At 48.8% G+C, this 11,146-nt stretch overlaps 1 protein-coding gene across 2 annotated transcripts in view; it reads left to right on the top strand.

Moving 5' to 3' along the window:
• The first annotated feature begins 1,098 nt into the window (after window positions 1-1,098).
• dnajc12 (DnaJ (Hsp40) homolog, subfamily C, member 12) overlaps window positions 1,099-11,146 on the top strand; it is a 45,588-nt gene continuing 35,540 nt past the window's right edge. Inside the window, exon 1 of one of the 2 annotated variants that reach the window (XM_038773227.1) lies at window positions 1,099-1,432. In XM_038773227.1, coding sequence (XP_038629155.1) covers window positions 1,292-1,432 — 141 coding nt within the window. In that variant the 5' untranslated portion in view covers window positions 1,099-1,291. The remainder of the gene's footprint in view (window positions 1,433-11,146) is intronic. The other variant, XM_038773228.1, reaches the window with a different exon arrangement.

The raw sequence follows: 11,146 nt of genomic DNA, 5'->3' as shown, positions 1-11,146 counted from the left end.
TGCAGGAGATTCCTGCACTGCCTGCCTAGCTCTCTTGCTCTGCCTGGTGGTCACCCATTCCCTTCCTGTCTCTGGAGTCTGAGCCTGCAATGTGACCACCTCTCTATATGTAGTATCCACGACACTCTCCATATCGTAGATGCTCCACAGTGTCTCCTGCCGCTGCTTCAGCTCCGAAACCCGGATTTCCAGGAGCTGTAGCTGGAGACATTCCTGCACACATGGTGGGCACTGGAAATGCTCCCGGCTTCCCACAGGGAGCAAGAGGAGCAAACCAAGACTTTGAGCTCTCCTGCTTTGACTTGCGCCTTTAAACAAAATCTTTGGAAGATGCTTGATATTAGATGAAATCCAATCATCTCTTCCTTGTGCTCATTACTACCAATTATAGCCTTTACAGTTTATAAACCACAAAACCTATTTTCACTATTGTATAAGTGATAAAAGTTGCAAGGACTTACCAACGTTACCCACTGCCTACTTTTTTTCTAATTAAGGGACAATTTAGCATGGCCAATCCACCTACCCTGCACATCATTTCGAGTTGTGGGGTGAGACCCATGCAAACTCCAGACGGACAGTGACCCGGGGCCCGGATCGAACCCGGGTCCTCGCCGCCATGAAACAGCAATGCTAACCATGAACCAGCAGCGGTGGTTCGCATCCTATACCCTCACATGGAGACTGTAGAGACGGACATAAGCAGTTGTTCATATCCCTCCATATGGCCTCACCGTTTATCTCTCTAATTCCCTACAGCCCTGCAACCCTCTTGAGACTTCTGAGCTCCTTCAATTCTTCCCTCTTGTACACAACATTCAACATCTCCAAGATGCTGCTTAAAAACTATTCGACTGAGGTCACCACCAGCCCTGATATCTCTGGACCCTGGCTCAGTGTCAAATGCTGTCAGAAGGACTCCTTCCAAGTGTCTGGGGACATTTCATTACTTTAAAGGCGTTAAATAACTGAGTATTTGGCGTTATTTTGTGATTTAGCTCTCTTGCCCGAGTCTCCGCGTTTGAAACTTGATTGACGCCTGAGTTCGAGCCGAATCCCTCAGGCGGAGCTGCTGGACATTGCTGGAGGTTTGAGCAGAATGTGCTGCCAGCAATGACTGAGGCTGCCCACTTGTGGCTCATCAGGATTATATAGGTGTCAGGAGACTGGCCGTGTGAGTCATTGACACACAGCACACGGCGAGTGGGCGATCCGAACCACTCGGTTCCGCTTTTAAGGAGCCAGTTCAGCGGCAGCTCACCGGACAGCGAGAGGCAGAAGCAGACTGCAGATGGACTCCATACTGAATCACACAGCCGAGGATTCAGATGATTACTACCGGCTGCTGGGTTGCGATGAGCTGTCCACGGTGAGAAAGATCCACGCTGACAGCTGTTCTCTCTCTGTCCTTACTGGGGTTACAGTATTTAAAGTGGGTAAAAGCTTATTGTATCACAGTGCTGGCCAGTTTGCATATCAGCACTGACCAGTTTGTACTTTAGCACTGACCCGTTTGTATTTTCATACTGATCAGTTTGCATTTTAGCACTGATCCATTTGCATTTTAGCACTGACCAATTTGCATTTTAGCACTGACCAATTTGCATTTTAGCACTGACTCATTTGCATTTTAGCACTGACTAGTTTGCATTTTAACTGATTGGTTTGCATTTCAGCGCTGGCCAGTTTGCATTTTAGCACTGGCCTCTACATTTCAGTGGTATCTGTGGTTCAGGCCCACTGCACTGGGTTCAAGCCCAACTCCACAGCCTGAATGGAACAATGTTGACAATCTGATGTGTTCCTGAGTCTGGCTGCAACACTGTATGTGTTTGTCTCTCCTTTACAGGTCAAGGGAAATTAATCCCGTAAATTATTTTGAAGACAAGAAAGGTTGTCATCCCTGGTGGCCAGCATCAACGTACCAAGAAATAATACCTCAGCCAGTTATTATCACATTGCGATCTGTGGGAGTTTGCTGTACGTGAATTGACTTTTACACCCTGAATGCACAGTTTCTCCTGTAATTTGGACTCCCCTGAGGTTGCTGTAGACACAGTAGAAATGCAAATACTTCTTTTTAGTTCTTGCGATTAGTTTGTACGCAGTGCTGATCAGGTTTAGTTTACATGCTAAAACTTCAGTTGCGTTTCTGAGTGAATCACACTGGAGTGATTAGGGATGTTTTTTCTGCATTAAGTAATCATAGAATGGTATGGTGCATGTGACAAACATCTTAACTTCTGTCCTTCCAACTTCCCTTTCTTCCCCAAAGTCTTTTCTTTTACCTTTTTAAAAAGATAATTTTATTGCTTTTTTCCAGTTTTTACAGAGTAACAGCTCAAGTGTACCTAGTATTCACAAATGAAGTTGTTTCTTATTTACAGAGATTTTATATGTGTTCTCCCCCCCCCCCCCAAGCTGTTGGTAGCTTAGTTTCCCTCTTAGTGCTGACTTCTACCCTGGGCATCACATACTGCGTTTCACTTCTTTCTGTTGCGATTTTTAGTAGTTTTTTTGTTGGTGGGGGAGGGTGGGGGGTTTAGATGGCCTCTCCCCTACTCACTTTTCCCCATGTTTCGTTCTATGATTCCCTTGGGTTCCCTTCTCTCTCCTTCCCCCTCCCTCTGCTTATTTCCCTTGTGTGTGTCCTCCTTTGCTTTTCCTCCCTCCCTCTTCCCCCCCCCCCCCCCCCCCCGTCTCTTCCTAGTCACCATTGGCTTCTAACAGGCTGACGAATCTCCTGACTAGGTGCTCCCTCCCTACCGGGAGGTGCGCCGCGGCGGCCCCCTTTGCTACCTGCCTTCCCAAGCTAGCTGTCCCTGCAAGTGTGGTGGCTCCCCTCCCGGGGCTGGTCTAGCCCCTTATGCCCGCTAACTGCCTGCTTTCTCTGACTAAACCCTCACCTGCCTTCTGTCCTCGTTTCTTTCTGTGACCTTGTCTTTCCTCTTTGATCAGAGCGAGGCAGCACAATCCTGTGCAGAAGTGCTCACTGTCCAATAAGTCGTTGATTCTTTCATAATCCTTGATCAGCCCTCATCGTTGCCTTGCCTGCCCTTGTCCAGGACATTGAGTCGTCGAATTCAACACTTCGGCCGGGATGTTGAGGTAATGTTCTTTATTCTGGTGCGTGACCAGAGCCTAGCTGGGAACAGTATATTTATAGAATCATAGAAGCATAGAATTTACAGTGCAAAAGAAGGCCATTTGGACCATCGAGTCTGCACCGGCCCTTGGAAAGAGCACCCGACCCAAGCCCACACATCCAACTATTCCAGTAATCCCACCCCATCTTTTGGACACTAAGGGCAATTTAGCATGGCCATTCCACCAAATTGCACACCTTTGGACTGTGGGAGGAAACCGGAGCACCCGGAGGAAACCCACGCAGTCACGGAGAGAACGTGCAGACTCTTCACAGGCAGTGACCCAAACCGGGAATCGAACCTGGGACATTGGAGCTGTGAAGCAACTGTGCTAACCACTATGCTACCCCTTGAATATTGAATCGCACCCCGTTCTTGTACAGGGTCGACTTCGCCTGGTTAAACTCAGCCCTGTGTTTTGCCAGATCTGCCCCAATGTCCTGATAAATTTGGATTCTGTCTCCTTCCCAGGTACTCACTTTCATCTGATGTGCCCTCACAGGATCCTCTCACGATCCTGATATTGGTGCAGCATTGCAATGATCGCCCTCGGCTGCTCCCCGGCTTTGGGTTATGTCCTGTGCGACCTGTGCACTCTTGTCAAGCTCTGGGGGGTTGGGGAAGCTGTCTTTCCGGACTAGCTTCAGGCAGTACCACGATCCGAATATTTTGTCGTCATGACCTGTATTCTTGGCCCTCAACTTTTCACTTTAAGTTCCCCTGGGCCGACACCAACCTTTCCACTTCTGCTTCCAGGCGACGATTCTGTCGCTCTGATCTTCACCATGTCGAGGATCATCTTCTGTGTCTCCACTTTCTACTCCAGCATGTCGATTGCCATTTGCATGGTGGCCATCGCGTCTACCACTGTCACCTTGACCACCACCTGGATTTCTCTTCTGATCATCTCTTTCATAGCGATCAGCTCCTTCATAAGGAAGGTCTTCCATCCATCTCCAGGTGGTGGGGGGGAGGCTGATGCTTGGATCGATGGTCTTCCTCTCTTCCAGGTGGCTGGCACTCCTTTGCCTCGTGCATCCACCGCCCCGTCCGCCTGCTGCTCATGGCCCTTTCCGCCACTTCTGCCGTCTCTTCGGCCCCTCGAGCTCCCATTTGCTGGCATTCTGTTGTGCTTATTCTCTTCTTGCCATTGAAGTAAATTTGTCTTTGTATTTTTGGGCAAAGTTTGACTGTAAGTGCCTTTTTGGTTCTGGTCTGGAGGAGAGCCGCCTGATGTGCATCCGCTCAGCACATCACTGTCACTGGAAGTCCCCTTCTTGAACATGTTGTTGATTTTCAAATCCAAGCCCATCTTTTACGCAATTTTATTTTTGGACTCCTCCAATCAAGTTTCCGTCCTTGCCACAGATCTGAAATGGTCCTTATCAAGGTTACAAATGACCTTCCTTGTGATTATCAGTAACACGCTCCAGACCTCCTGTGGTGAATGTAACTCTGTAATTCACACTGATATATATATATATGAGACCGTACGATTGTAAGCGTAGTTGCGTTGCCCGACCACTAGGGGGAGTAGCTTTGGGAATGCTTAGGAGTTTGTACAGGGCTCCACCCGTGGCTCCGCCCACGGCTCCTCCCCCTGGACTGCTGTATAAATATCGATGCCCAGAGCCAACCAACCAGTTCATCGAGAGTTCAACGTGTAACAGGCTGGCTCTGTAGTAAGTAGATTAAAACCACTGTTCATATCTCAAAGCACGTGTCTAGTGAATTGATGGTCTCATCACCTCCTTCTTCTCAATCTGTCTGCAGTCTTTCACAAACCTTCATCCATGGGCCGAATGGTCTTCTTCTGCACTGCAGGGAGCCTATGGAGTGTAACATCTCTCCACCATTGTCCAGGTGGGACTGCTCACACCTCCCTTCTTTCCTATCCATCCAGTTACAACTAGCTGTTCTCCAACAATCACTGCCACCTTCTCACTGTTTACCCAGGAATTTATGTTTGACTGCGCGTCTGTTTCTTATCTACATGTTGATCTGCAGTGACACCACCCAAAGGAGCAGAAAAAACTGAAGGGGGGTGGGGGGTGGCGCTGATCGAGGTGTACAAAATTATAAAGGACACAGATAGGGTAGATAGGAAGAAATATTTCCCCTTAGTTGAGTAGTCAATAACCAGGGGCATAGTTTTAAGGTTTTTTAAATAAATGTTTTGTATTGGGTTTTTGAATAAAGTATATTTGCCGTTATGTACACAATAGAGTGTGTGTGTATACATAGAAGAGAAGGGAACACACACAGAAAACAAAACAAGGAACAACAAACAAACAAAAACGTTAGAATAAAATACTGGTCGGGTATTATGTGCTGGCGCAACAACAGCAGATCTGTACAATTGGCAGTATTGTTTTAGCACATAAGTAGGCATCTGTTTTGGGGGGGGCACTGAAGGGGTACATATGATTAGTTTGTCTAGTGCTTTGAAAAGCATTGGGGATGTAGATCGGGATGGATCTAAGTAGGAAGAGGTACCTGGGCAGCACGTTCATTTTGATCGTCTGGACTCTCCCCGTGAGGGAGAGTGGGAGTGTGTTCCATCTTCGCAGGTCCTTTTTTACTTCCTCTGTCAGACTGTTGAGGTTCTATTTGTGGATCTCTTTCCAGTCATGGGCTATTTGGATCCCCAGGTAGCGGAATTTGTGTCGGGCTTGTTTAAACGGCAGTCCTGTTAGTGCTGCCCCCCCTACTTGTGGGTGTACCGGGAAGATCTCGCTTTTGCTCATGTTGAGTTTGTAGCCCGAGAAGGCGGAAAACTCTTTCAGGAGCGCGATGATTCCGTCCACACTGCTTTGTGGGTCCAAAAGGAGCAGGTCATCTGCATAGAATGAGACTCTGTGCTATTTGCCACCTCTTTGGATCCCCTCCAGCTTTTGGCTGCTCTGAGTGCGATTGCTAATGGCTCGAGCGCTAGAGCGAACAGCAGCGGGGACAGTGGGCATCCTTGTCTGGTGCAGCTGGAAGTGGCATAGATGTAAGTTGAGGGGCAGGAGATTTAGAGGGAATTTGAAGGAAAACCTTTTCACCCAGAGAGTTGTGGGAATCTGGAACTCGCTGCTTGAAAGGGTGGTAGAGACCAGAACCGTGATAACATTTAAGAAGCATTTAGATGAAGATTTCAAATACCATAGCATACAAGGCAATGGATCAAGTGCTGGAAAATGGGATTAGAGTGGATAGGTGAGGGTGGCATGGTGGCGCAGTGGTTAGCTCTGCTGCCTCATGATACTGAGGACCTTGGTTTGATCCTGGTCCCGAGTCACTGACCGTGTGGAGTTTGCACATTCTCCCCGTGTCTGCCTGAGTTTCACCCCCACAACCCAAAGATGTGCAGGCGAGGTGGTCACAGTAAATTGCCCCTAAGTTTAAAAAAAAAAGGGAATTGGGTATTCTAAATGTTTTTTTTATAAATTCATTTTTTCAAATTAAGGGGCAATTTAGTGTGGCCAATCCACCTGGCCTGCACATCTTTGGGTTGAGGGGGCAAAACCCACGCATACACGGAGAGAATTGTGCAAACTCCACACGGACAGTGACCCAGGGCAGGGATCGAACCTGGGACCTTGGCGCTGTGAGGCAGCAGTGCTAACCACTGTGCTGCCCCTTAAATTTATTTTATAAAGAGTAGATCGGTGCTTATAGCCAGCACAGACACGACGGGCCGAAGGGCCTCTTTCTGTACTGTAGAAGTCTATGACACTAAAAGTACATCAGTTTCCACATATACACTGATTGATATCTGGTTTTATTCAACCATTATGTAACTCAACTCTCTTTTGCCTCCATATTGCCTCACTCCTTGTCCAATGCCAATCCTGGAGGAGTCAACATTTCCACAATGAAACACTGGGGGGAAAAAAGGACTTTAAACTACAATTTGACATGCTGAAAGACAGTTTAATGATGTTCAAAGCTGCAGAAAAAAGCCCTGCTACACAACCCTGAACCTGCAAAAGACCCCCCCCCCCCCCCCAACACCTATTCCAAAGGCCCCCATGGGCAGACTGGAGGTAGATGTAGTGAGGGCACTCGCCCCCTTGCCCTCCCCGGATTCCACAGTACTTGGTTGGCACTGCCAAGGGCCGGGCCTGAAGTGGAGGAATGAGAGGGGCCTGAAGGGGAGGGGGTCTCTGATTGGGGAGGGGGGCATTTGGCTAGCTGATAATAGAGGGGGAGGCCTTGCCAACTATCTCGGGTAGGAGGGTTGGGATGGAGTGCCATGCCAGTGACTGGGGGGGAACTGCAGTGTTATTCTGAGATCCGATACATTTTAAAGAACACCCCCATCTCTTAGGAACTGTCAGTGAGTTAGGCCCTTGCCGTTGAATAGCACCTGATTGACATTGCCAGGGCAAACAGGAAACACAACAGTTTTCCCGCTGCCAGCAGCACTTGTTTCTTTCTTGGAAAATTGTCCCATATCTCTGTTCCTTCACTAACACTGGGTCAAAGTCCTAGATCTCCCTCCATAATAGCATTCTGGATGTACCTAAACCACATGGTCTGCACTGGTTCAAGGCAGCTCACCACCACGTTCTGAAGATTAAGTAGGAATGGCAATAAGTGGAAGCTTTGCCAGGGAGGCACACATTAGAAGATGTTTTTAAAAATGGAATGTTACAGGAGAATGTTCCTTATCTACTCCTATTAGTGTGAAAATATTGTAAGTAATTGGGAGATATCGCACAGCTAGCATATTGATGCAGTGGTTGGCACTGTTATCTCACGGCACCAGGGACCTGGGTTTGATTCCAGCGTTGGGTGACTGTGGAGTTTGTTAGTTTTTCTCTTTTTTTAGAAAAATTCATTTATACATTCGGGGGCCGGAGAAATAATTACAGTGGGCAATACTCAAATGGGTTTGGTGTTGGTGTTGTCGCTTGCTTCTCCTGGACGGTTCTTGCTGCCGTCTCGCGCTCACCTCCGCTTCTGCCGTTCCTCCTGTCTTTCGTCTTTATTCTCCTCGTTCCCTGCTCCTGGAGATGCCATGTTCGTTATTGTATCCCGTGCCTTCCTTCCGGCTCTCATTTCCCTGCCTCCCTCTCCTCTCCAACTCTCTGGTTCTCCTCTCTTGTTCCCTATCTCTTCCCTCTTTCCCCCCCTCTCCCTCCCGGTCTATCTCTCCCTTTCATGCTTTGGCTACTTTCCCCTGATTCTTGGCTACCTGGCTATTCGTCCTCTTGTTCGTTGGCCACAAACGGGTCCCGGAACAATCGCGTGAATGGCTCCCACGTTCTGTGGCAGCCGTCATCTGACCCTCGGATGGCGAATTTGATTTTCTCCATTTGGAGAGATTCCGAGAGGTCGGACAGCCAGTCTGCAGCTTTGGGTGGTGCTGCTGACCGCCAGCCAAACAGGATTCTACGGCGGGCGATCAGGGAGGCAAAGGCAAGGGCGCCCGCCCTCCCCAGGAATTGATCTGGCTGGTCCGAGACCCCGAAGACCGCCACTTTCGGGCATGGCTCCACCCTCACCCCCACCACTTTGGACATTGCCTCGAAGAAGGCTGTCCAGTACATCACAAGTCTGGGGCAAGACCAGAACATGTGGACGTGGTTGGCCGGGCCTTCTGGTCACTGTTCACATCTGTCCTCCACCTCCGGGAAGAACCTTCTCATACGGGTTCTTGTTAAGTGGGCTCTATGTACCACTTTTAGTTGCGTCAGGCTGAGCCTTGCGCACGTGGCGGTGGAGTTGACCCTATGCAGTGCTTCGCTCCAGAGTCCCCACCCTATCTCAATCCCCAGGTCCTCCTCCCATTTCCTTCTTGCTGCGTCCAGTATGGTGTCGGCCCTTTCTATCAGTCAGTCATGCATGTCACTACAGTTTCCTTTGTCCAGTATGCTTGCATCCAGCAATTCTTCCAGTAGTGTCTGTCGTGGCAGTTGTGGGTACGTCCTTGTCTCCTTTCATAGGATGTTTTTGAGCTGTAGATACCGTAGCTCGTTCCCCCTGGCTAGCTGGAATTTCTCTGTCAGTTCGTCCAGTGTTGCGATCCTGCCGTCCGTGTATTGGTCCCTGACTGTCAGTGTCCCTCCGTCCTGCCCCCACCTTTTGAAGGTGGCGTCAGTCAGCGCTGGTGTGAACCTATGGTTGTTGCTGATGGGAGCTTTGTCCGACATTTTGGTCAGGCCAAATTGCTGCCGTAGTTGGTTCCAGGATTGGAGGGTGGCTTTCACCACCGGGTTGCTGGAGTGTCTTTTGGGTTGGGTTGGGAATGCTGCCGTGGCGAGGGCCCGGAGGGAGGTCCCCACGCAGGAGGCCTCCTCCGCGCGTACCCACTCGGCTTCTGGCTCCTTGACCCATCCCCTTATTTGCTCGGCCGTCGCCGCCCAATGTATAATATATATATTTTTCTTTATCCTGTGTACATAACGGTAAATATACTTTGTTCAAAAACCCAATAAAAAACATTTATATATTAAAAAAAAATCATTTATGGCATGTGGGCATTGCTGGTTAGGTCAGCATTTATTGCCCATCCCTAGTTGCCCTTCAGAAGGTGGTGGTGAGCTGCCTTATTGAGCCGCTGCAGTCCTTGAGGTGTAGGTACACCCACAGTGCTGTTAGCAAGGGTGTTCCAGGATTTTGTCAGCCCAAGTCTGGATATTGTCCAGGTCTTGCTGCATTTGAACATGCACTGTTTCATTATCTGAGGAGTTGTGAATGGTGCTGAACATTGTGCAGTCATCCGTAAACATCCCCACTTCTAACCTTAGGATGGAAGGGAGGTCATTGGTGAAGCAGCTGAAGATGGTTGGGCCTAGAACACTACCCTGAGGAACTCCCGCAGTGATGTCCTGGAGCGGAGATCATTGACCTCCAACCACCTCAACCATCTTCCTTTATGCCAGTTATGACTCCAACCAGCATTGAGTTTTCCCCGATTCCCATTGCCTCCAGTTTAGCTAGGGCACCTTGATGCCATAGTCGGTAAAATGCTGCCTTGATGTCAAGGGCAATCAATCACACCTCACCTCTGGCATTCAGCTCTTTTGTCAATGTTTGAACCAAGGCTGTAATGAGTCAGGAGCTGAGTGACCCTTGCGGAACCCAAACTGAGCATCCGTGAGCAGATATTGCTGAGTAAGTGCCGCTTGATAGCACTGTTGATGGACTCCTTCCATCACTTTACTGAGAGTAGACTGGTAGGGCGGTAATTGGCTGGGTTGGATTGTCCTGTTTCTTGAGTACAGGATACACCTAAGCACTTATCCACATTGCTGGGTAGATGCCAGTGTTGTAGCTGTACTGGAACAGCTAGGCTAAGGTTGTAACCAGTTCTAGAGCACAAGTCTTCTGCCCTATTGCCAGGATATTGTCCTGGCCCATAGCCTTTGCAGTATCAACTGTCTTCAGCCGTTTCTTGATAGCATATGGAGTGAATTGTATTGGTTGAAGACTGACATCTGTGCTGTGGGGACCTCTGGAGGAGACCGAGGTGGATCATCCACCTCGGCACTTCTGGCTGAAGATTGTTGCGAATGCCTCAGCCTTGTCTTTTGCACATATGTGCTGGGTTTCTCCATCATTGAGGATGGGGATATTTGTGGAGCCACCAGTGAATTGTTTCATTCAGCACCATTCACGGCTCGATGTGGCAGGACTACAGAGCTTATATCTGATACATTTGTTGTGCAATTGCTTAGCTCTGTCTATTCTTGCTGCTTCTGCAGTTTGGCACATAAGTATTCCTGTGTTGTAGCTTCATCAGGTTGACACCTAATTTTTCAGTATGCCTGATGTTGCCCCTGGCATGCTCTCCTGCACTCTTCATTGTGTCAGGGTTGATCCTCTGGCTTGGTGGTAATGGTAGAGTGGGGGATATGCCGGGCTATGAGGTTGCAGATTGTGGTTGAATACAGTTCTGCTGGTGCTGATGGCCCACAGCGTCTCATGGATCCCCAGCCTTAAGTTGCCAGATCTGTTTTTTAAAATAAATTTAGAGGTGCCCAATTAATTTTTTCCAATTAAGGGGC

Source organism: Scyliorhinus canicula, chromosome 16 (genome assembly GCF_902713615.1).
Source record: "Scyliorhinus canicula chromosome 16, sScyCan1.1, whole genome shotgun sequence".
Classification (NCBI taxonomy): Eukaryota; Metazoa; Chordata; class Chondrichthyes; order Carcharhiniformes; family Scyliorhinidae; genus Scyliorhinus; species Scyliorhinus canicula.
The sequence above is the reverse complement of the archived record's forward strand: the minus strand, read 5'-3'. Positions and strand labels throughout refer to the sequence as shown.